Consider the following 25,246-nt stretch of genomic DNA (forward strand, 5'->3'; position numbering starts at 1 on the left):
TGAATATATGTGCAGCATTTCAGAGTGATGCACGCGGCACTGTGTTCATTTACACGTGAGTAAACTTTAATCTGAGTGGCTTGGTTTGCAGTAGAAGTTGCTCCACAAAGAAACTCTATGTCTGCTCTGAGTTTGGGTCACTTAAAGCTGCTTTTATTAATGCAACATGCCAACCATCTTCCCAAACTTATTATTATATAATTTTTCTTAAATACTTTTTTATTAATTATTATTTTTTTTATTTTCCAGTGAAATATAACAATAGTATTAAAAAAAATCATCAATTTGTCATTTTTATTTTACAGTAATATGAATAATGATAATAATAATTATTATGTATTTTTTTTAAATAACCATATTGATATATAAGGACAACATTTTGGCCAAATTTGTGCAGACCTACAAACAAGCATAGCAAGCCTGGAACTTTCAAATCACAATCGGCAAAAAAAAAAAAAAAAAATCCCAAAACCATGCAGCCCTAGTGCATAATACATCCATGTTACCAGTTCCCAGTGTTCTGAGATTTTATTTTCCATATTTAAGTCCTAAATGTTTAAATCCTTCACTTTTAAGTTCCACTTTATATGACTGGCACTGGTCTTTGTGAGTTTTTGTGTGTGACATGACTCATGTTTTGTCCCTTGTCATTTCCCTTCATTATGGTGGTACACCTTGCTTTAGGTCACTGGGTTGAACTCAGTACTAGAGGTTAAACAGCAAGAGTTGAATGGCCTGTTGCAGGAAAAGAGCTCTTTGGAGCAAGAAGTTAGTGTGCTGGTAAGTAACTAGTGAAATTAACTATTGAAGTACAAGTTAAAGGTATCTTTAAACAAAGTATCTTGTGAGAAAAATACTTCAGCAAAAGCACCAAGGTAACTGGTGGCCCTCTGATAAATCACACAAAAAAAATCACAATGCAAATTAAAAGGAATTAATGTTTCAGCTGTAGTCCTCAAATCAATTCACATTCTTACTTTTCTAGAAACAGAATCTTGAAAAAACATCTAATGACCAAGCCAAATCTTCTCAGACTAATCAAGGTATGTGTATGCACAGTTCAAAGTTAAGCCTTAACATATGTGAGACTTGATAAAGCTCAATGAACTTTACATTCACTGTGATGATTGCTGTCTGTCTCAGAGTTACGTGAGGAGCTCAGGAATAAAGACGAACAATGCACATCTCTTTCTGCTGAATTACAGGATATGAAGAGTCAATTTGCTGGTCAGTACAAAGTTTATCAATCAATATATAAATCAAAGAAGGAACTAATAAAATGTCATGTTTTTATTTCTGTTATTTACTCTATGTATTTATGTATCTTGTTTCATCTTAAGGTTTACAAAGAAATTTGAAAGCAAGTGAAGAAAGGTGCCTGCTGCTGACCAAAGACAAAACTAAACTTGAAAATGACATTATGGACATGTCAAAGTCATCGGGAGACAATTCTACTCTAATAACAAAGCTGAATGATGAAATCAATCGGAAAGAGAGGTGTGCTTAAATATATTTGATGAAACTACTTAGAAAATAAAACCATAGAAAATAAACAGTTATAAATGTTAAAGTGACCATATTATGTTTTTCATATATTACCTTTCATGCAGTGTGTAATATAGCTGTTTGTGAATGTAAAATGTCTGCAAAGTTTAAAAGATTAAAGTGCAGATAAATGGAGTTATTGTCTCCTAAAAGAACTGATTCGGAACTGCCTGAAATGAGTCGTCAGTAATTCCAGCATTACTTCCTGCTTGCAACTACGTACATTTAACAAATTTGCATAATGCCAGCCTATGGTCTTCATTGGCTGCCTGCGAACAACTTCTACTTTGACCCGCCCTCATACACCGTAGTTTTAGCTGAGGCCTGGGAGAGTATGGTTCACGTTGTCGACATGTTGAGAAGACTCTGTTTTCTGCGCCATAAAAGCAGATCCACTTTGCACGCACTTCCAAAGGATGAATATGTGAAGAGTCAGTGGTTCAAATTATTTTTTAAAGTGATAACACAGCAGTTTAACTCCAACCAACATCTCATCTACAATGTACGTCAAACAAAAAAACGTACCACTTACAAATGCTCTGCTCAAGTCGTGCTTGCGATGGTGGTTCGTGTTGATCAGCTGCTACTTCCAGTATTTTAATATCAGACTGTAGCTTGAATTGATACCGTAAAACTGACGCCATCGTTACCGTTCGTATCACTGTTTATGCAAGTGCTGAAAAAGCCTCCGGAGCTTATAGTAATGGGTTCAGTTTACGTTATCAGCTTGATTTAGTTTGTGGGGCCTAAAGTTTGCACCATATTTGATCATATTTTGGAGAACTAAATTGCAAAATCACAAATCAGGAAATAATCCTATCTAATTTCAGGACACTAGAGGAGCTTCAGAACCAGCTTGCAGAGGAGAAGGAGAGGGCAGCTCAGGCTGAGGAGAGTCATTCTCAAGCACAAGTCCAGGCTGAGAAGGAAGCCAAAATTCTCACGCAGAAGCACCAAGCGGAGCTTTCCAACCTACAGGAGAAAATCAAGCTTTTGGTGAGAACCTTTGAACTTCTCCAATCTCACCCATATTGTTACCAGTTGAAATAAAGGCATCACCTTCTTTTGGTGTTTAAGGGGCCGTTTACACAGCACCGTTTTTAAACTTTTTATGCATTTTTGCTGTTCATTTACATGACAACGGCATTTTGGGGGCCTGAAAATGCAAACTTTTGAAAACAGTTTTCAGAAAACTATGTTTTTGAAAACAATACCGTTATTGTCTCCATGTAAACTACCAAAAACACGTACTTGTGAAAATGGTGACGTCATGCATATGCTTATTACATGTTCAGTCTATAGGCGCGCAGTGTTTCTTTACAAAGTGACATCGGCAACTACTGGCCTGCCAGCATAATACAGCGTTTTTAGTCATTTTCGCGGATCTGTGTGAACAGGGATCGTTTTGACAAGGGTGTCGTCTGTACGCAAAAAATGCGAAGGAAAAACTTTGCCGTTTTTAGTACATCATTGTCGTGTAAACGTACCCTAAGTGTAATGATTTAGCGCTTTCAACATTATAAAAATCATTACTTTTCTACCAACTCCCCTTTTCTACTGTACTTGGACCCTAAATCTCTAATATGACTTAAAAGCAGACTTTTTTCGTGACTTCTCAGGAGAAGAGCGCTGAAGACAATCAGGCTAAAGCCAAAGACATGCATGCATTGGGAGAGAAAGCGCTTGCAGATGCTGTGGAACATCATTCCAAAGAAATGCAGGAATTACACAGCAAGTTTGAAAAAGTACAACAGGAGCTCAGTGTGTCTCAGGCTGAAAGCTTGGAGCTGAAGAAACAGATTGAAGAGTTGATGACCTTCAAAGAAAAAGCTGCGGTAAGACCATAACTCCTCATTTGTGATAGAGCATGGGACTATTGATGCACTGGGTTGCAAGTGTACGTCTTGAACTACATTTCTTCATTTATAACTTGTTTTTCCATAAAAAGTAATGTACATTAAAAATAATCATCTATACTATTCCTATAAGCTCAAGATGCTTTGACACTCTTATGAAGCAGTCATTTCACTCCCACTGCTTTCAAAAACAAATCTATACAATTGTGCAGTCCTGGGTTAATATTAATTACAACTATTAAAACATTTTTTGTTAATTGAAATAAATTTGTTACTGTAACTCTGCCCCTACTTGCACTTAGGCCTCAGAGAAAGCAGAACAGACTGCACGGGCCTCGTTGGAGCAGTTGACCAAGGAGAACCATCAGCTTCAGAAAGACAAGTCTGAGACTGAGGCTCTGGTGACACAGCTCAAAAACGTAATGCAAGAAATGCAGGGCAAGGTGAGTGCATCCCGAGGACAGGAAGATTTATTCCAAACGTTATTACATTCAACACCTTTGTTATATTAAGTACAAATCCTGTCACCTCTGTGAGCTTTCCAGTCATTGGTAAGAGGATTGTGACGCTCCGGTCGTGTTTTGCAGTTCGGATACTGTAACACCAAACCCAGACTGTCAGAGTCTAGACACCTTGTCAGAACATGCAACACTTCTTGTGATGTAGCACCACAAATAAAGGAATGTGCTGTTACTATCCTTAAAGCACTGTTTACAGCCCACTGGGAAAAAACACAATTTATACAACTCTGCATTTCAAATAACATGAATAATTCATGTAAACGCCAGTGTGAGCTGCATATTTGTTTTTAAATCCTTTGCAATGCCTTGCATCAATATACTTTTTAAAATTTTGAAAGTGCCCCATTGTTGTTGTTTTTTTTTTTTTTTTTTTTTTTTAATATTACCTTTCATGCAGTGTGTAATATAGCTGTTTGTGAATGTAAAAGTCTGCAAAGTTTCAAGGGTCAAAGTGCAAATGAATGGAGTTATTGTCTCCCAAAATAAAAAGAACCGATTCTGAACTACCTGAAACAAATAATACATAATAAAGTTAGAGAAAACAAATCTTTTATCGAATCCTTTTCAGACACTGTGAGGAAATTTAAAAGGGACCTATAATGCCCTTTTCACAAGCAAGATGTAATATAAGTGTCTGGTGTCCCCAGAATGTGTCTGTGAGGTTTCAGCTCAAAATACCCCACAGATCATTTATTATAGCTTGTCAAATTTGCCCCTATTTGGGTGTGAGCACAAACACACCGTTTTTGTGTGTGTCCCTTTAAATGCAAATGAGCTGCTGCTCCTAGCCCACTTTCCAGAAGAGGGTGGAGCTTTAACAGCTCGCGCTTCAGTTGCTCAACAACAACAAAACTGGAGAATCTCACGCAGCCAAAATGAGGATTGTCAGTAACGGTGTTCAGCCTTACATCAGGAAGAAGTTACAACTTTTGGAATGCATCTGGACGTTTCTGAATGATTAGTGGATAAATGTATGTAGTTGCTGTGGAGTTGATTCAACTCATCGACAAGCATGTGCCATCATGTTAATCTTTTGTGCAGATCCAGAGTTGAATTGACCCTCGTTTGTGAAGCAGTCCGGCGTAAAATGATGGCATGGCAACAACACTCTACTACAACAGCTCTTCCTCTTCTCTAAAGCAGCCCAACATGGCCTCACCCCCTTTGTTGTGCGTTCCCAGGGGCAGGGTTTATGTAAATTTTAGGGTTAGTGATGTCACTAAACCGGGAAGAAGCTTGTTGTAGTCCCTACCAGCCGTTTGTTGTAGTCCTTAAACAGAGAATTCTGTAAAAGAAAATATCTCCCTTTGCATTGAACTTTGAGCGTCATAACCTTGCAGATGTTGTTTATGCTCAAACAGCAACATTACACACTAACTAAAGTTTAAAAAAATGAAATCATAATCACCCCTTTAAAGTGTTTTTTGATCTTGAATGCATGTAAACCTTTTGAAGAAAATTAGGAGCCTTAACATAATAGGGGCACTTTTAAGCCAAGTGAAATATGTGAAATTGAAATAACCCTTTCACACATAAGTTTAAATCATTCTGGCTGACCTCACAGCGTTAAGGCGACTGTTATTTTAGAACGTTTCCCTTTATTGACGACTCGTCATGCTTGTCTCGTGACACACCGCGGCCAGCCGGCCACACTGTATGACAGATGTATTGCTTTTCTCACCATGTCATCAACTATCTAATATTCAGATTCTCAAATATGTGCAAGTGAGTGTTTTGTCATTTAAATACCTATATAATGACCTTGATCTTAATCTATTACGTGAATTCATCCATTTGTCCTGAAATACATGTGGCCTGTGAACTGGGAGAACAATAGTGAGTGAGCTTTATAGTTACTTACACAGTGTGTATCTGATATGAATAAACGTCAGCAAATTATATTTGAATGGATTGTTATTGCTGCTTCCATAGACATCAGTGTATATTTAATTGGCTGTTGCTTCGCGACACGTGACACCACAGGATATCGAGTCGGCCAACAGCTCCAGATATTTAGCATGCTAGATATTTGCCTGACGTCAGCCAGGTGTCGGCGCCGCGTCAGCGAGCGTCTTCGATGCGTCGTTGAGTAGTTCACACATAAAGATTGGCGATCGCCGATCGCTCGCTGATTTTCCCCCGATCACAGCCCGACCTGTCGGCGAGCTCGTTAACTTGCAAATCGGGCTTAAAATCCTGTAGTGTAAACTTGGCATTAGTGTGATAAACTGTATTTTGTTTTTTTTTGTTTTTTTTATGAGTCAATATTATTTTTTGGTGTTAATTGACATCATGCCACAGATGTGACAACAGAATATAATGCATACATTTATTCTCAGATGTTTGCAGAATTATTGATATTTACTAGTGCTTGCTTCAAGTTGCTCATTGTTTTCTCTGGATGTTTTGTAGCTGGATGCTCTGACAAAACAGAACTCAGAGTATCAAGAGAATCTGAGTTCTGACAGTCAGAAGATCAGCAGCCTCAGTAAAGAGATGTGAGTGTCTTAACAGTTTACCCACACTGCAATTCTTTATCAGTTGAAATTGTGTAGTTTGAGTAATTTATTATTACCCTAATAAGTTTGTGTGGCTCTGTTGAGTAAATGAGTTCTGGCTGTGTTTCAGTGAGGAGTTAAAACAAGAAGTCACAGAAAAAACCCAGGCAGTGGATAATCTGAAAAATGAGAAGGAAAAGCTAACCATGGAACTTACCAGCAGCCACAAAGACAGTGACATTCTACTAAATGTATGTTAACCAAAAGACATGTAATATTTTACTCATTTATATTGCACCAGGTAATACTAATTCTTTTCCCCCCAATTTTTCATTTTGCTTGTCAGTCATATTTAAATGACAAAATATGTTGTTCAATTGAATAAAATAATGACCAGCAGTTTAAGTAAATTTATTGTAAACTTTGTAGTTTGTTGGCTAAATATGTTTATGCCTAACCTAACAATAATTTGAATATGTACTATATTGTGCTATAATACATTTATTACGTACTATTTTGTGAAAAGTAAATGAATTCTCTTTGCTGTCATCTTAATGCAGCTCAAAAAGGAGTGTGACAGTCTCAACGATCAGTTGAAGGAGATGAAAATGAGGTAAGGAATTTTTCCTATTTGTCAAAACCAAGTTTATTGTATGTATAAGCGAGAGACAATTTCTTGGCCCATTTGCGTGACAGAGAGGATAGATTAAAGAGATAGTTCACCCAAAAATAATTCTGTCATCATTAACTTTCCCTCATGTTGTTCCAAACCAGTAAGACTTTTGTTCATCTTCGGAACACAAATTAAGATATTCTTAATACAATCGGAGAGCTTTCTGTCCCTCCATTGACAACTACGCAACTACCACTTTGAGGCTTCAAAAAGACCATTAAAGAGATCGTAAAACGAATCCATATGAATTAAGTGGTTTAGTCCAAATTTTCTCGAGAGACTCAATCACTTTATATGATGAACAGATTTAATTTAGGCTTTTATTCACAAGATTTTCATTTTTGGGTGAACTAACCCTTTAATGTTTCAACCTACTATCCTCTCACTTTGAACATTGAAACTTTGCAGATCTTTTACATTCACAAACAGCTATTTTACACACTGCATGAAAGGTAATATCTGAAAAAGCATAATTGAGGCACTTTAAACTACTGTAATCTTATTCTACTTTATAGCACTATAACAATTTATTATAGCACTTTATAGACATGACAAAAGTGTTTCTTTTCATCCCAGTCAGTCACTGCCCTACACCCTTAAATGCCGTAATGTCATCATCTACTCACCCTCGTGCCAAACTTGTGTGTTTTTATTTTTTTGTTTTTGTGTACAATACAGAAGGGGATGTTTAGCAGACAAGCTACTCTTTTCCATACAATGAAATAATACAGTGAACAGGAACTTTTAAACTTTTGAGCACCATAATAGCTGTCAATACACTCTTAAAAATAAATGTTCCAAAAAGTTCCAAAATGTGTGAATAACAAATTCAATAGTCTAAAGAAACTTTTTCCACTGTAAAGAACCTTTTGTGCAATGGAAAGGTTCCGTGGATGTTAAATGTTCTTTATGGAACCATTGATGCCAATAAAGAACCTTTATTTTAAGAGTGTGTGACTTGTGAACTATATCCCTATATAAGTAGGAATACAGTAACTGTTCAAGTCTTCTGAAATCATGCAATAGCAATCCCATTCATCTATGATTTGAAATCTGAAAACTTAGTGCTTTTTGTAGCTTCCCCTGGTCACTGCATGCTTTTTACTCTATGGAGAGTGGCAGTGTAAACATTCTACTAAACTTATCTTTGTTTTATGGACGAAGGAAACTGAAATGATGATTAAGGTTTTTTTTTTTTTCCTTGAATGCAAAATGCACACATTAAACAACCTCTGTACAGGGAAAGCACTTTGAGAAGTGAATCTGAAAAGGAGAAAGAAGCACTTCAACAGTCTCTCCAAACACAGAGTGCCTTGATCTCAGAAAAGGGCAAAGAATTAGACTCTCTGAGAAATGAGGTAAATTCTTCAGTGACTAAAATTTAATTGAATTTAAAAAGTTATACAGTTATGATTGTTTAAGTTGTAAATTATATGTCTGTTGTACCATATTATTGACCTGTTGAAAAAGTTTCACGAGAAATATATGCTTAAAACAAATGCTGTCGATCATCACAGAAGATATATTGTGGCGCATTCAAAATTGCATTACCAGTTGATGCAAAACACTTATAATAAAAGTTTGAAGCATTGAACTGGGATAAACTAAAGTCAGCATGAAAGAAATTGCAATCGTCTTTTCTTCCCTATTTTAATGTATATGATTTTACAAGAGCTTACAAGAAAAGAGATTACAAGAGCGCAAGAATTAAAAAAAAGAATGATATGCATGGATAAATCCCTTATAATTGTATTATCATTTATAATAAGAAATGTCAATTTTGATTTCATGGTGACTTTAAAATACAGACTGTCTTGAAAGTATAGCTACAAAACATAACCACTATACATGTTTACATTAGACTAGTGTGATAAAATGGTTGAATGACTGCACATAATACTGCACATACTGGATATAACTGCACATTTAAGATTAGTAACTATGTAAAGCTAGTAACTCTACAAGTGAGGAAACTAGCAACAGACTGTTTACATGGGTATTAACAGAAGTTCATCAACAAAGTCAAGGATGATTTTCAGAGATGTTTACAGCTCAAATAGCACAGTGTTACTGAATAATTCATGTAAATGTGTTAACAAAAATATGAACCTTCACATTTCTGCTTTTTAAACCTGCAGAATGTCTGTGCTATTTCCATTCTTTTTTGCAAACTGGGGTACGAGTCTATAATTTCTGTGTTATCTGACAACATGCCACAGATGAGATGGCAGAATGTTATGTAAATCTCTCCTCAGATGTGTGCAGAATTATTCATAATGTATTAGTGCCTGCTTCAGGTTGTCATTGCCCTATGTTGTGTATATTTTTAGATGATCAGAAAATGGCCAAAATATTTCTAAATGGTTTTCTCTGTATGTTTTGTAGTTGGATGCTCTAACAAAGCAGAACTCAGAGTATCAAGAGAATCTGAGTTCTAACAGTGAGAGGATCAGCAGCCTCAGTAAAGAGATGTGAGTGTCTTAACCATTTACCCACATTGCAATTCTTTGTTTTGTTTGTAGAATTGTGAAATTTAAAGTAATTTTTCTTTGATATTTACCCTCTAGATTAACTCACAAGTTTTTGTCAATGGATAAAAATCCTCCTTTATGCCAGAATCCAATGTCTCTGAAGCATATTTTTGATTTATATTTTTGGACTGTGATGGTTTAAACTCCTCTAGCACTTTTTACTTTTAGGTTGATGTAAAGATTTTTAAGTGAGACCAGAATTTTTTTTTAATTTTTTTTTTTTTTTATCAAAGATAAACTTTAAAAACTTTTTTAGAAATGTTGTTTTTATTTGTTGTTTATTTATAATTTATGTATTTATTTACTTCTTCTATTTTCACCATAAATATCTAAGGGGTATAATATCTAAATCACCATAAATATAACCATGGTAGCTATATAAACAAATCTAACAATCTTTGATAATTATTTTTTATATTCATGACCAGTTTTCACTCAGTTTAAAATCTTATCTTAATTATTTACTGATTTTTCATTTACTTTTAATTCAACCATGTATAATACTAGGGGAGGAAAAGGGCATCCATGCATTGATTTATAGATTTTAATAACCAGTTATAATCATTATAATAATACTCAATGTATTACGTATTCAAAATACAATTCTTCACATATATTTTAATGTAAACTTTATCTATCTCCAGCACAGATGTGCAGAATGTGGCGGTTGGTTGGTGTTGTATTTGTCCCGCCCCTCCTCCACTGTGATTGGATGGCTGGGTACAAAGTGACAGTGATGAGCGCTGCGTTTTACCCAAAGTTGAACATTCTTCAACTCTCGGCGACCGTTAAAAAACGCTGAGCGCTTCAGCATGAAATAGACGCTTAGCCGTGTGTCCACCAAAGCATTTTTTCCAGCGGCTAGCGTACTTTTCCAATTGTTTTCAATGGGAGCACCATGTTTAAGTGCCAGGAGCATAACGAGGTGCTGAGCGTCTTTTTCACCCTCAAGTGCTGAGCGCTCTGCGTTTTTTACCGGTTGCCTCGAGTTGAAGAATGTTCAGCTTTAAGTAAAACGCTGCCTTAGCGTCTCGTTGCACTCCTGCCATTTAAAAACGGCTATTAAAAACAATTGGAAAAATACGCTAGCCTCGGAAAAAAGCTTGACCTAAATGCTTTAGAAATATTATATATATATATATATATATACACATTATATTGCCAAAAGTATTGGGACACCCCTCCAAATCATTGAATTCAGGTGTTCCAATCACTTCCATGGCCACAGGTGTATAAAATCAAGCACCTAGGCATGCAGACTGCTTCTACAAACATTTGTGAAAGAATGGGTCGCTCTTAGAAGCTCAGTGAATTCAAGTGTGGTATTGTGATAGTTGCCACCTGTGCAATAAGACCATTCATGAAATTTCCTCACTACTAAATATTCCACGGTCAACTGTTAGTGGTATCATAACAAAGTGGAAGCAATTGGGAACAACAACAACTCAGCCACGAAGTGGTAGGCCACGTAAAATCACAGAGCGGGGTCAGCGCATGCTGAGGTGCACAGAAGTCGCCAACTTTCTGCAGAGTCAATAGCTACAAACCTCCAAACTTCATGTGGCCTTCAGATTAGCCGAGCAGCTGCATCCAAGCCTTACATCACCAAGTGCAATGCAAAGCATCAGATGCAGTGGTGTAAAGCACACCGCCACTGGACTCTAGAGCAGTGGAGACGTGCTCTCTGGAGTGACGAATGACACTTCTGTGTCTGGCAATCCGATGGACGAGTCTGGGTTTGGCGGTTGCCAGGAGAATGGTACTTGCCTGACTGCATTGTGCCAAGTGTAAAGTTTGGTGGAGGGGGGATTATGGTGTGGGGTTGTTTTTCAGGGGTTGGGCTTGGCCCCTTAGTTCCAGTGAAAGGAACTCTTAATGCTTCAGCATACCAAGACATTTTGGACAATTTCATGCTCCCAACTTTGGTGGGGGGGGATGGCCTCTTCCTGTTCCAACATGACTGCGCACCAGTGCACAAAGCAAGGTCCATAAAGACATGGATGAGTGAGTTTGGTGTGGAGGAACTTGATTGGCCTGCACAGAGTCCTGACATCAACCCGACAGAATACCTTTGGGATGAATTAGAGCGGAGACTGCGAGCCAGACCTTCTCGCCAACATCACTGCCTGACCTCACAAATGCGCTTCAAGAAGAATGGTCAAAAATTCACATAAACACACCCCTAAACCTTGTGGAAAGCCTTCCCAAAAGAGTTGAGGCTGTTATAGCTGCAAAGGGTGGGCCAACTCCATATTAAACCCTACGGATTAAGAATGGGATGTCATTAAATTTCATGTGCATGTAAAGGCAGCCGTCCCAAAACTTTTGGCAATATAGTGTGTGTGTGTGTGTGTGTGTATATATATATATATATATATATATATATATATATATACATATACATACATATATATATATATATATATATATATATACATACAGGGCTAGAATGACGCGTTAAACGTAATCGATTATGTCGATTACGTAAATTAGTCGTTTTGCGTGAAATGCGTCGATTCGTCACACTGTTTATGTTCCCCAATGATGGCACTCCTGGGCATGCTGAAAATCAGCCGTTATTACAAAAATATCTGGCCCGATCTAAAGTGTGGGAATATGTTATCAGGTCATTTTTTTTTTTTATTGATGTCAGATAGTGTCAGTGTCAAATAATACAGTCTTACTTTTCTAGGAAAGGTTAGAGAATTGTTGAGAATTGTTTTCATTTATAGTTGTTTTTAGAGCAAGTGGTATAAGAATCCTTCACACTGTTTTGTGTGTCTCTGTGTGTTGTTGAAATAAATGCTGGTTGTGTTTCAGTGAGGAGTTAAAACAAGCAGCTGCTGAAAAAGCCCAGGCAGTGGATGATCTGAAAAATGAGAAGGAAAAGCTAACCATGGAACTTGCCAGCAGCCACAAAGACAGTAACATTCTCTTAAATGTATGTTAACCGTATGTTAATTTATTCAATTTATTTAGTTTGTCTAACAGGAATATTCAGTGTCATTCAATTCTTTATAGATTTTAATGCTGCTGTTCAACAGTCATTTTTGAATTCTAAAATAATTAATGAAATGGATCAATGTTGTGCATTGCTTAATGCAATTATTTTATGCCTTAAATCATTTGAAAACAATATTGTGATGATTAATGTGCTAATTTAAGAGCTAAATGTTATTCACTCTTAATGCAGCTCAAAAAGGAGTGCGACAACCTCAATGATCAGTTGAAGGAGATGAAAACGAGGTAAGGAACAACAGAGAATTTATTTGTAATGGTGTCATGTATAGAGGGACTTTGTTTCATTGATTCATCATGTGCTGACCCTGCACCCACAAATGAATGAATGAATGAATGCACACATCATACAATCTGTCTTCTGCACAGGGAAAGCACTTTAACAAGTGAATCAGAAAAGGAGAAAGCAGCACTTCAGCAATCTCTCCAAACACAGAGTGCCTTGATCTCAGAAAAGGACAAAGAATTGGACTCTTTGAGAAACGAGGTATTATGGCTGTTTATATAAGCATTTTTTTTTTTTTATGATAGTCGAGTAGAATTGTTACACATTACACTGTGGTTATACTGGTTTCAGAACATATTTAAACATCCAAAGTAAATTAATTTGGTGGCTTTAAGTGGTGGAACCCTATTATATTTGTTGGATTTTCTTATTTGGGGTCTGAGCGTGAAGCATGAAACCATATTTTTTTTGCTCAGATTTATTATTGATATTATTAGCAGCCAAGGCTTGTTATTGTAAGTTTCCTCCTTCTCCTGGAATTGAGTCTATAGCAGCCCATAGAACCGCTTGCAGGAGATTTATGAAATTTGGTACACAGATAGAAGATATTCTGATCAATAACCATAGCAAATTTACAGTCTCTAACTCAAAACCTCTAGCACCAACAAATGCCAATATATTCTTTCTTCTTATTTTTTAGAAAAACCTACTTTTTCAAACTCCTCCTCCTAATTTTTACAAAAATCTAACCAGATTATCCTCAGAGCATGCCGACAAATAATTATGGAATTAAAAAGTCTGGCTACATCAGACTATAATTGAGTTAAAAAAACAAACAAAAAAAAAAAAAACATGGACCACTGTTTTCCATAAATTGATTAATTGAGGCTTCTATACTCTAGTCATTTAAATGAGAGTTATGACTTTCTAAATGACATGCTCTTTTAATTTTTTTAAAAGCTGAAAATACTAAAGGATTTTGCTTTTCTATTTTGCATAAATATTAAATTCTGTTCACTCTTAATGCAGCTCAAAAAGGAGCGTGACAGCCTCAACAGTCAATTGAAGAAGATAAAAATGAGGTAAGCAACTACAGGAAATTTAACACAATTTTGACTGTACTATATTATAGAAGTCCTTGCTTCGTTGTTTTAATATAGACATTCTGACCCTACATTCCCATATTAATGGATGCAGAATGCACACATACAACCTCTCTTCTGCGCAGGGAAAGCACTTCAACAAAAGAGACAGAAAAGGAGAAAGCAGCACTTCAGCAATCTCTCCAAACACAGAGTGCCTTGATCTCAGAAAAGGACAAAGAATTAGACTCTCTGAGAAATGAGGTAACATCCTTTTGGATTACAGTTTGTATGTGCAAATTTCAATTTTGCTAATTTTTTTTGTGTTTGTGGTTCTTGCAAACAGATAGCAGGTCTGCGGTCCAATCTGAAATCACACAAGAGTGAGAATGCTCAGATGCAGGAGCGACTGAAGGGTCTCGAGAGGAGTGTAGCTGACGTTCAGATCACCAGCAGGGGAGATGACGCCTCAGGTACCACTCGACACATGATTTTATAATTAGTTTAAACCAGCATGTTTCTATTAAATCAGTTAAAAATAAATATCACGGGTTAAATATAAAGTAAAATTGAGTTGCATAGAGGAATTCAGTAAGACTGTAGATTTTGTTTAATCTACATGACCGGTTTGCATGTGTATGTTTTACATTCCAACCAGATGATTCTGCCTCAAAAACATTGAGGGAAGCAAAGGAGAATGCTGAGCATCAGGTATGTGACGTGGAGCTTTTTCCCCTCACACTGTATTTTGTTTTCTCCAGTTATGAAAGGTATTATTATATTGACATACTGTTCTTTTGGCCCACTGACATACAACATCAGATAGGGGCAGACTGAGCATTGTTCAAGCCCTGTTTCTACCTGGTGTTAAGATGCGTTTTGGTGGATCAGATCACAAGTAGACGAGGGAGACACATACCTGTTTACACCTGGTGTTTTATGCTGCCTTCACGTGCTATCGAAAATTTCATAATTCCCACTTTAGAAGTCATTATTACAAGCTTGTTGCACTCAAGTGCTTGTTGTCTGAATGAACAGGAATCATGGAGGATGCCAGGTTTATTCTTGCCTATTTATTGGGAACATTTTATTAAAACCAAAATTATATTTAGTGTCCTATGCACTGACAACCATATAAACATTGACAATGCAATCTAGATTGTGTAATTTCGGTCAAATGCAGGCTATTTTTGCTGTGTATAAAACATACAATATGCTTCAAATGATTCATAAATGTAAATATGCACTACATTAATCACAAGACAATCTAGCTGTTGTGGGGGAAAAAAACCTTTATAAATCATACCTGTCACAGCAGTAGTTCTCCCCTCCACCATGTTTAAAGTTTACGGCAGGCCCATCTCAGGAATTTGGGTATCAAAATTATTTCTGAACTTCCCAGTGGTAAACACAACATCAGAGGCCGTTCATGTGCAATTTTTACCTAGGAAACTCGTATTTACGATAATTCCGATAGCACGTGAAGGCAGCATTAATCCATCTCTTTTGTCCACTTTTAACCACTTCTGTCCTGATTTCTTCGAGGGGAGGGTCTATGTGCGGGTAAACGTATGGGTTTTTTCAGATCTTTCAATTTAATGGACGAAATAAGCTCATGCAATTTACATATGAACGTGACCAGAGACGACGGAAAACATACGGAGAGCATCACCTTTTGTTTCTGCTCTGACAGAAATCAGAACATTGTGTTTGGTATGTTTTTCTTCTTCAAACCAAACTTGGGTCTTCAGACGACAACGTTTAAATCCTGTCTGGCTAGCACACTTCCCATAAAGTTTACGCACTAGGTCAGTAGGCGTCTTTTTTAGCTGTTCGATCACATGAGCGTTTACACTACGGAATCAATCTGGTCAAATTCGTTTTGGACTATCTCTGGAAGTGGTCGAAAGTGGACAAGCTCAAAATGTTTTAGACCCTGTTTACACCTATATTTAGCGTCGTCCACTTTTGATCGGATCGGAAAAAAAGTTTCCTAATACATGGCTTTAGGCAACCAATTACAGTGTTAGTGTGTTTTTGTTTGTTTTTTTAAAGTTCTGTTGTTCCTATGAATTAGTAATAAAGTTTTGTAGTATTTTCTTTATTTAATTTTTTTTATAAACTTTTTTTTTTAGTTTGTAGGCATTTGACACTTTTTGTCTTAACTTTGTCTAAATTTACGAAAATTCTTAATAATTCTGAATTATTATGTAGTTACACAATTAAATTCAGGGTTCCTACGCAGTTTGAAAAAGAATGGAATTTGATTTCAGTAATTTCCAGGTCTGGAAAAGCATGGAAAAAATAAAACTAAATGGTAAAATAATTGTGTTTCCAGACTATTTCCCCTATTCAGTTTTTTGAAATATAAAATTAAGAATTTCTAAAAAATGAATTGATCACACAAGCAGAGTGATTTCATGGCAAAAGTTTAGTGATCATTTAATGATCAATAATCAAACAAGACAAAATGAATTCAAGGCTCACATTTTCATTACACAAAACTTGTTTAGTCTCTTTTGAACTTCACTAAACAAACGTTTACTCAAATCAGCAACAGATAAAGGAGCAAACGGTCATCTAAATCAGACTGTACTTTGCTGCAACATCAAACCACAATTACAGTATCAAAACGATGTGTCAGAGGTGAATCCATGCAGGTTATAAAGCATTTTAGGTTTCTTCTCATCATGTCAGCACATGCTGTCACTTCGAGAAAACCAATGAAAATATTCACAGATGATTGTACTATATACCAAATATAATGCTGTATGAACCAAATATGGTCGAGGTTTGGGTCAGTAAATGTATGGAATTTTGAAATGGAAAATGTGTAGGAACCTCAAAAATCATTTTACTTTTCTTGTCCATTGTAAACTACTTAAATATTTGTCATTGCTCTAAAGTCATTTTATTTTTTTGACAATGATTTGAAGGTTGAATTCCTGAACACGGTTATTGTGGATCTGCAGCGGAAGAACGAAGACCTAAAATCGAAACTAGAGAAAATGGCTGAAGCAGCGCTCAATGGAAATGTTACAACTGATATGGACAGTCATAACAGGTGCTTTTTTAATTTATTTAAATCCCAGCATACAATCCCAAGACTCACTAATTTATTTTCAATAAATCTTCAAACGTAACAAACTTTTCAGTTAACTTAATTACTAGATTTACTGGTTTTATATTATTTGACTTTAGTTACATAAAGAATTTATAGTTCTTCAGTCATACTTTAGATTAGGGTCCAATTCTCACTATTAACTAACTATTAACTATGACTTTTGCCTCAATAAACTCCTAATTACTGCTTATTAATCATAAGGCAGTTGTTAAGTTTAGGTATTGGGTAGGATTAAGGGATGTAGAATAAGGTCATGCAGAATAAGGCATTAATATCTGCTATATAAGTACTAATAAACAGCTAATTTCCTACTAATATGCATGCTAATAAGCAACTAGTTAATAGTGAGAATTGGACCCTAAACTAAAGCTTACCAGTTCTTTAAACAAAAAGGTCATTGTGTTTACATAAATTTATACAGGTGTATTCCTAAATGTAAAGAGTGTTACTTCAAGGTGTGTTACTTAATTCTCAAATATTGATTTGAATTTGATTATTTCAGCTTGGGTTATCCATATTTCACCTTGTTCATGCGTTATTTTATTATTTTATATAGCTGTTAATATGTTACACAATGTCTAAGAACCGTGTCTTTTCTATCTAGTCATGCGGAGCCGATTAAAAAGAAACCTCCTCCCCGTCTCTTCTGTGACATATGCGACTGCTTCGACCTACATGACACCGAAGACTGTCCCACCCAGGAACAGATGCTAGATTCCCCGCCGCACACCACCTATCACGGCAGTCCCAACGATGAGCGACCTTACTGTGACATCTGTGAGGTCTTTGGCCACTGGACAGATTCCTGCAATGACGATCAGACTTTCTAGGGTGTTGGTACCATGATCCTGCAGCATTTATACTTGCAATACTATGCCTTGAATCAAACAGTGCACAAAAGACTATTTTGAGTTTGTGTGGGTTTTCACTTGTGTGTTTACCACCATATAAGCCTAAACCCTTTCAGTCACTTTAAAGCAAGCATCAGTAGTTTACTCAGTGGCAATTTTACCTGCCTTTATTGCACTGAATGACTGTTCAGAGGAAAGAGTACCTTTAAAGTACCTTGAAGTGAATGATCATTCTTTATCTGGTGATAGAGGTGGTTAACCAGGAAATGTTCTCTTTAAAGGCCTTTGGTTTCAGATCTTTAAACTTCAGTGCTGACCTCTAGTGGAAGGGAGGCTTGACTTCTCAACGTCTCAACAGCCTTTCACACGTCACAGAGTTTGGATACTGTAAGAGAAGTAGTAATATAAAGAGTAAATTATTCTAGAATTGTGAAAATTTCATTATTTCTCAACAAAACGGAGTAAATATGTCTGTTTCAATCACTTATCTTTCAGGATGACTGTTAGGAAAACATTTGCCCAAAACGAATTGAAAAAAAAAAAAAAGTAACCATCATCTTACTGTTTTTGATACTTTATTACAAGTTGTGGAGATCTGGAATGAATGAAGTGGGGACTGTTTTCAGTAAAATCAGCTTATGTTTCCCAGGATGTTTGTGAGACATTTATTTGTATAAAGGTCAAATGGGGTAAATCTTATGGAAAGAAACTTCATAAAATATCTTTTAAGCGCAAAAAAAATTCTTTGTTGTGTTGTATGTTAATGTTAATGTGCTGCTCTAAAAAAAAAAGTGTGTATGGCCCTGAAGAGCATCCTGAACTGTCTGTAGAAAATCTAGGGCTATTTGGCTCTTCTGTTTTTCAAAATGAAACTACCTGATAAACGAAGCAATGAGTCACAATAAACATTGTTTTCAAATAAAATTCTCTGATGTTGTCAATCATAAGTGTGAACTATGTGTTTCCCAAACATTTTTTCTCTTACGTATCCCACTGGCCACTCAGTAAAGATCAAGTAGCCCTTCATCGACACTACACCAGAAGTGTGTTTATTTTAACTTGCATTATACTGTATATCATTTAGCAATATCACTGATATTAAAGTCACTTATGTTATTTTTCAAAAAAAAAAAAAAAAAAAAAGTTTGCTGTTCTTTACAAAGAACTAAAAATCTACTAATGTATTACATTTTCTGTTTTTTAGGTTTAAATGAAATCTGACTGACAAATTCTGACAAGTTCAATTCATTCAATTTATTTATTTTTTTTGTCACGGATTTGTTATTGACTGTATGGAAGCTTGTTTCCACAACGGAATAAAAAAATAAAAGATAATTGCGACTTTTTATCTTGCAATTCTGACCTTTTTCTCGCAATTCTGACTGTTTTCTTGCAATTGCGAGCTTTCTCGTAATTCTGACTTATTTTCTCATAATTGTGAGATATCAAGTACAATTCTAAGGAAAGACTTTGTTTCTCAGAACAGATTTATAACTCACAATTGCGACTTTAGAGAAAAAAATCTAAACAAATGAAAAAATCCCACTTATTGATGCATATTAATTATCTTACTGTTGGAAACAAGACTTAAATTATCAGCAATAGCAAACAACAATCCAATTAATTCCCGATAGACAAAAATATCAAGTCCCATCCCACATTTATTTAAGAAAAGTCTGCATGAAATGGAGGTTACGATAATCTTTTCTTCCCGTTTGTGACGTATATCCGAATGAAACTTGAACTTCTTGAACAAAAGAAAAATGTAGGACGGGACTTGATTTTGTCCGTTGGGAATTTATTGGATTGTCGGATTGTTGTTACTGCTGTGAATCTCATGTAAGCAGGGTTGCCAAGTTTTCACAACAAAACCCGCCCAATTGCTACTCAAAACTAGCCCAATCGCGTTTCATGTGGGTTCTCACAGTAAAAATTTGCATTCCGGGGGGTAAAATCCGTGTTTTTGACAGGGTTCCCCTGGTAAAATTCGCATTCCAGGGGTTAAATACCATATTTTGCAAAATTGCAGACTTGGCAATACTGCATGTGAGTTACTGGTTGTCCCGCCCTCACGCCAGTAAAAGTCATCAGAGAAGAGATGCATGGAAGCTTGTTTCCGTGATGAAATAAAAAAAACGAGATAATTGCGACTTTTTATCTCACAATTCTGACTTTTTTTCCTCAGAATTGTGTGACAAAGTCGCAATTGCGAGAAGAAAAGTCAGAATTGTGAGAAAAAAAGTCGCAATTATCTTTTTTTATTTTTTATTCAGTGGCGGAAACGAGCTTCCATAGAGATGTGCTGCAAGAGGGAGGGGAAATTATTCAGATAAAAATCAATTGTAGAAAAAAATGATGATGATGAGCACTGATAAATAATTAACGGCAATATTCCATAAAAACATGAAATGTCGATTTTGATTTCATGTGGACTTTAACCTGTCCTACCTTACATCTCACCACCAGACTTCGCACTGCTTTGTATGGATGCCTGACTACCACCAATTTCTCTTCAGAATTAGATGTATGGAAACATAGCAAAGGGACATAACCAAAAAATAAATGTTAATTTAAAAGGAAAACAATCTACTATAGTTCTCTGTGCTCTATTCAACAGTTCACGTTCTGCCTGTTACTTTTCTCCACGCCTGTGTTTTGTTGAACCATTTTGCAGCGGTTACTTTGAACCAACACTTCGATTCATTACGTTTAAAATATACTTTTTAGTCTACCAGACCAGTATCCACTAAAAACATGCGGTTGGCTCAATGGTGCCGAGAGCGCTCCCCAGAGGAAGACACGTTTTAACCCACAGGAAGTAGTTGGTTAGCCCCACCCCTTGCATCCGCCATGTCCTGGTACTACATGGGAAGGCGGGCGAATTTGAAAGAAGAGCAGATTCGTTTACATCAATAGAGACGGATTTTTTTATTACTTGTTTGATATTATCCCACATAACACAGTCTAATATTGACTAGTGTAAGTAAAACAAAGGTACAGCTCTGTTAGTATACATGCAGCATTGCTGTTGTTGTGATTGTCGCATTGTAAGTTTCTCGTGTGTTCATAGTGTTAGCTTACCGCTTTAGTATCTGGATTGTCTCGCAAGATGAGCAACAAAACTACGCGATTAACGTCGAGGAAAAGCAGCGATCAAATCAGAAGTGAGTGTTAACTTATTACGGTGTACTACTAAGCTCTACCAACATGACATTTAATATTTTAACAGGGCTGCTAATGTCTGTTATGCTACCGAAGGTCGTATTGGAGAAATAATGAATGGGAATGAAAGCTAAAATGGCTTTATGACACTAAAAATGTCCTATTTTGTGTTAGTTGTGTCTTTCTAAAACACAAATATTGTTGTTTTTACCTAGAGTCAAACGGAAATAGTCCACCGCGAAGGAGGTCCTGCAGGTTGTCTGCAAATGATGAAAGTCTGGCCTCTGAAGTTGTGGTGAGTTCACTAGAAAGTACTAAGACAAAACGTCTATAGGTAACTGCAAAAATTTCTAAAAATATTTGACATTTCATAATATTAGCTTATCTCACCAGAAGTGTTATGATTATATAATGATTAGCAAATAAGAAAACAATCTCATTGATCACAAATTCAACAGAATCAGCAGATTAATTCCATGAATTCAGTTTTCATAGATTAAGGATTTGTAAACATTTGTACGTCTGTAATGTTCATACTTAAATGATTTACGTTTTATAAAACATTTATGAATGAACTTTTTTAACATTGTCACGTTTGGTATTCACTTCTAGAAATGAATAAAATAGAAGCTGATTGTGAGTTGACAAACTAAGGTTGTTTTGCCACATCACGTGTTTCTTTATTTTGATATGTGAGACAGAATATATAGTATATAAACTTGATTCTCTAAAATATGTGTTTTCTTAATTTTACTGTTTTTTTTCCATCCATATGATGTATTGAGTTAAGTGATATTAGAGATAATGTGTGATGTCATAATTTTTATCTAAAGAAATGGTACCTTTCTAGTGTTCACCTCTGATTAATTTCAAAGTTCAAATTTTGCCTCATGTCTAAAAAATCATGTGTAACACTTTATAAGTATACAGTAACAAAGCATTTATAAATAATTCACAGACTATTTGTTTATAGTTAATAGTTTAAAAATATAAATACATTGTTAATGCATAGGTTTGTCAGCATGTAAAATGTTGCCATCATTACATATTTAACAGCATTTGATATTACATAATTAAATATTTACAAATTCTTCATAGCATAAAATAGTTATTTTAAATGTATATAGTAAATAAACTTACATTTTTATACCATTTATAGATAATGTAAATGCCTCAAACCTAAACATAACCACTTTTGTTTTATGAATTTAAAAAAGTAACAATCAGAAAAATGTAGTTACAATAATTTTATTAATGACAATATACCATTGTATAGATATTTTTGAGCCGCTAATCCCCCTTCTGTCTCTAAACCAAAGCTTCTCTCACCAGAAGTCACACAGAACAGAAATGTTATGATTAAGTAAATGAGTCAACTGCCTTAAATGTGATTGAAACCAACCTCATTGATCACAAATCGTGTCGCCACTGCATCATCACTGAAAACATTGGGATTTTTTTAAAGACAATAATCGCACAAACTATTCAATATTGTATAATTAAGTCAACTAATCGTATATTTGAAAATTGTGATGCATCCCTAGTTCATACGTAAATAATTTACGTTTTAGATGCTGTCACTACATCAGTATTGTTTGTTTTTGTGTCTATGTAAATGTGTGGTAGAACCACACTTTGTCAAATATATATTCAAAATACTTAAGTGTTGGGTATTAAGGATAAACATTATCTAATTCTTTACATATGAGTTAGTTCTATCCATCCATCCATCCATCTCATTTTAAACTTTTACACTAGGCTTTCTCAAGCGAACATCAAAGTTTGTTTAGAAGCTTTATCTACTTAATTTCAGTGACAATGAATGAAGAACTATATATACATAGCCTATTAATGTATTAACAATGTAAAGACTACAATTATAAACTAGTAGTTTGCAAAGGATTTATAAGTACTTTATCACTGTATACTTATTATAAATTGTTACCGAATCATATAACGGTAAACTTTGTGGTTTAGCTCTTTATAATAGATGTGTAATATAACCTCTCTCACTTTTAAGGCTCCACCTGTGGCTGTGAAACGGTCGATCACTGTTAGGAAAATTGCACCCAGGAAAACACAGGTAATTCTGATAAACCCAATATCATGCTTATGATTTTCAATTTTTTTTTTTGGACTGTACCACCAATACATAATGTTATCATTTGGAAATGTTCTTCAAGGCCCCGTCTGACAGTAACAAGGAGAATGTGGAACATTCATCTGAAGTGCCGACAAAGCTGTCCAAAGTTTTGACATCATCCCCAGCTGCAGCAACAGTGCCCAAGACCACTGTCCTCTCGCCCATCCTTCCTCCATCATCTCCGTCTTCTCAGCCCAAAGAATTGGAGCAGGACCCCATTTGGTCCCAAAAAGTGCGCCGCTCCTACAGTCGCCTGAGTATTGGGGACAGGTCCTTTGAAAGCCCCAAATCCCAGCCTGCACCTTCCTCTTCACCCAACAACCGAGAGACCATGTTTGGTTTTGAGAGGCTGGAGACACCAGAGGTGATGCGTAAAACTGAGAGATCTAGAATAGCTCCTCTGGGCTCTGTGTCCTTGTCCATGGGTTCTTTCAACATGTCTGCTGCTGATGACAGTGCGTCCAATCCTCCAGAAGTTGATCCAAACATCCCTGGTGTTTGTCTGGGGAAGAAGACGACCAGGAGGAAGCGCGTACAACAAATAAAGGTGAGTGTGATAAAGGGAAGGACGTGGCAATATTATGGAAGCTAATTTCTGAATAAAAATATTTTTTTATTTTAAGGTTGTTGTGACTTTTTATCCTCTTTAAACTGAAAATTACAAGATATAAACTCAGAATTGTGTGAGTTTTGAACAGGATTGTGCGAGATAGGAACTCGTGAGATTTGAACTCAGGATTGCGCAACATTTGAACTTGTGAGATTTGAACTCAGGATTGCGCGAGATTTGAACTCGGGAGATTTGAGCTCAGGATTGCGCGAGATTTGAACTCGGGAGATTTGAACTCAGGATTGCGCGAGATTTGAACTCGCGAGATTTGAACTCAGGATTGCGCGAGATTTGAACTCGCGAGATTTGAACTCAGGATTGCGGGGAAAAAAGGCAAAATTGTGACAATGTCGCAGTTACCGTGCTGCAAACAAATAACAACAACAAAAACAGAATTGCAAACTTAGAATTCTGAGGAAAAGTCAAAATTGCAAGATGTAGTCTCAGAACTCTGAGGATAAAAAGTCAGAACTATGAGATATAAACTCGCAGTTGTGAGTTAAAAAATTGCAATTGTGAGATGTTGGAAACAAGCTTCCATACGATATAAAACATCTCATGCAATTTAAAGGTGAAGTGTGTAATTTCTGCTTCAACAAATGGAATTGCATAAATGACTTTTCCCCATTTAATAAACACTTCTTATTTATTACCTTTGATCTTTTTTAAATTTTCTTCCTGCTCTTTCAGATGTCAGAGTTGGATGTTCTTGCCGCAAAGATGAATGCAGAGTTTGAGGAAGCTGAAAGTTTTGAACTGTTTGTTGAATGAAATTTCAAAAAGAGCCTCACACGCTCAGGACATTTTCAGGACACGCCATACTTCACAACTTATAGGTTAAATATTTTTCATTCCGCTTACTGCCGTCTGTTTGTTGCTGCTTGCAAAATCTTCATTGATTAACTAAAGCGTGTTTTTAAGAGATCAAACAAATGTAGTTTTGTTGTTCTTATATCATTTCATTGTTTCACAATGATACAGTCACCATTCAGAGATTTCACTGTTAAAAAAACACATTGTTAAAGGTGGTCTTTCTTTGTGTATTTTAATGTTTCTCATATTAGATGGATCAGTGTGGTTAAAATCATTTAGCCCTTTGTAGGTCGTTTTGTCTCATTTCTTAAATGTGCGGTAATGTATTTCATCACTACACGACTGTAGTGGCCTAATGTTTTAATAAATAGCATTTTGGAGAAGAGCTTGTCAAATTTGAAAGTGTGCATTCTGTTATAAAGAGTTTTTCTTTTGGCAGCAGAAGGGATGACTATTGGTACATTAAGTCATACTCTTCTTATATTACATTTATATTCATAAATGATGCCTGGCTAAATTCCATAAAGCCTCATTTACTTTGAAACCTAAACAGACTTTTCAATTATAGATTATTTGAGCTATAGATATTTTAA

The 25,246-nt window shown here is 35.8% G+C and overlaps 2 protein-coding genes across 8 annotated transcripts in view; both read left to right on the top strand.

Moving 5' to 3' along the window:
* The window catches only part of clip1a (CAP-GLY domain containing linker protein 1a), a 50,270-nt gene extending 31,404 nt beyond the window's left edge, over nt 1-18,866 (top strand). For 3 of the 6 annotated variants that reach the window (XM_051892788.1, XM_051892791.1, XM_051892789.1), the window contains 21 exons: nt 685-780; nt 986-1,043; nt 1,144-1,227; nt 1,341-1,497; nt 2,376-2,541; nt 3,165-3,380; nt 3,704-3,844; nt 6,335-6,420; nt 6,551-6,671; nt 6,981-7,033; nt 8,334-8,451; nt 9,479-9,564; nt 12,445-12,565; nt 12,818-12,870; nt 13,012-13,129; nt 13,898-13,950; nt 14,097-14,214; nt 14,297-14,423; nt 14,609-14,661; nt 16,887-17,014; nt 17,679-18,866. In XM_051892788.1, the coding sequence (XP_051748748.1) occupies nt 685-780; nt 986-1,043; nt 1,144-1,227; nt 1,341-1,497; nt 2,376-2,541; nt 3,165-3,380; nt 3,704-3,844; nt 6,335-6,420; nt 6,551-6,671; nt 6,981-7,033; nt 8,334-8,451; nt 9,479-9,564; nt 12,445-12,565; nt 12,818-12,870; nt 13,012-13,129; nt 13,898-13,950; nt 14,097-14,214; nt 14,297-14,423; nt 14,609-14,661; nt 16,887-17,014; nt 17,679-17,904 (2,379 nt within the window). In that variant the 3' untranslated portion in view covers nt 17,905-18,866. The remainder of the gene's footprint in view (nt 1-684; nt 781-985; nt 1,044-1,143; nt 1,228-1,340; nt 1,498-2,375; nt 2,542-3,164; nt 3,381-3,703; nt 3,845-6,334; nt 6,421-6,550; nt 6,672-6,980; nt 7,034-8,333; nt 8,452-9,478; nt 9,565-12,444; nt 12,566-12,817; nt 12,871-13,011; nt 13,130-13,897; nt 13,951-14,096; nt 14,215-14,296; nt 14,424-14,608; nt 14,662-16,886; nt 17,015-17,678) is intronic. The other 3 variants (XM_051892790.1, XM_051892792.1, XM_051892793.1) reach the window with 3 other exon arrangements.
* Nucleotides 18,867-20,689: 1,823 nt separating this feature from the next.
* cdca5 (cell division cycle associated 5) lies at nt 20,690-25,038 on the top strand. Of its 2 annotated transcripts, XM_051895375.1 has the most exons (6): nt 20,690-20,904; nt 20,996-21,089; nt 21,303-21,382; nt 23,108-23,170; nt 23,271-23,777; nt 24,531-25,038. In XM_051895375.1, exons 2-6 carry the CDS (start codon nt 21,035-21,037, stop codon nt 24,609-24,611), a joined length of 786 nt encoding a protein of 261 aa, XP_051751335.1. In that variant the 5' UTR covers nt 20,690-20,904; nt 20,996-21,034; the 3' UTR covers nt 24,612-25,038. The 2 variants fall into 2 exon arrangements, with proteins under 2 accessions (XP_051751335.1, XP_051751334.1); XM_051895374.1 differs by having other exon boundaries at nt 20,690-21,089.
* The last annotated feature ends 208 nt before the right edge of the window (nt 25,039-25,246 follow it).

This window comes from Ctenopharyngodon idella, chromosome 5 (assembly GCF_019924925.1).
Source record: "Ctenopharyngodon idella isolate HZGC_01 chromosome 5, HZGC01, whole genome shotgun sequence".
In the NCBI taxonomy this organism is placed as follows: domain Eukaryota; kingdom Metazoa; phylum Chordata; class Actinopteri; order Cypriniformes; family Xenocyprididae; genus Ctenopharyngodon; species Ctenopharyngodon idella.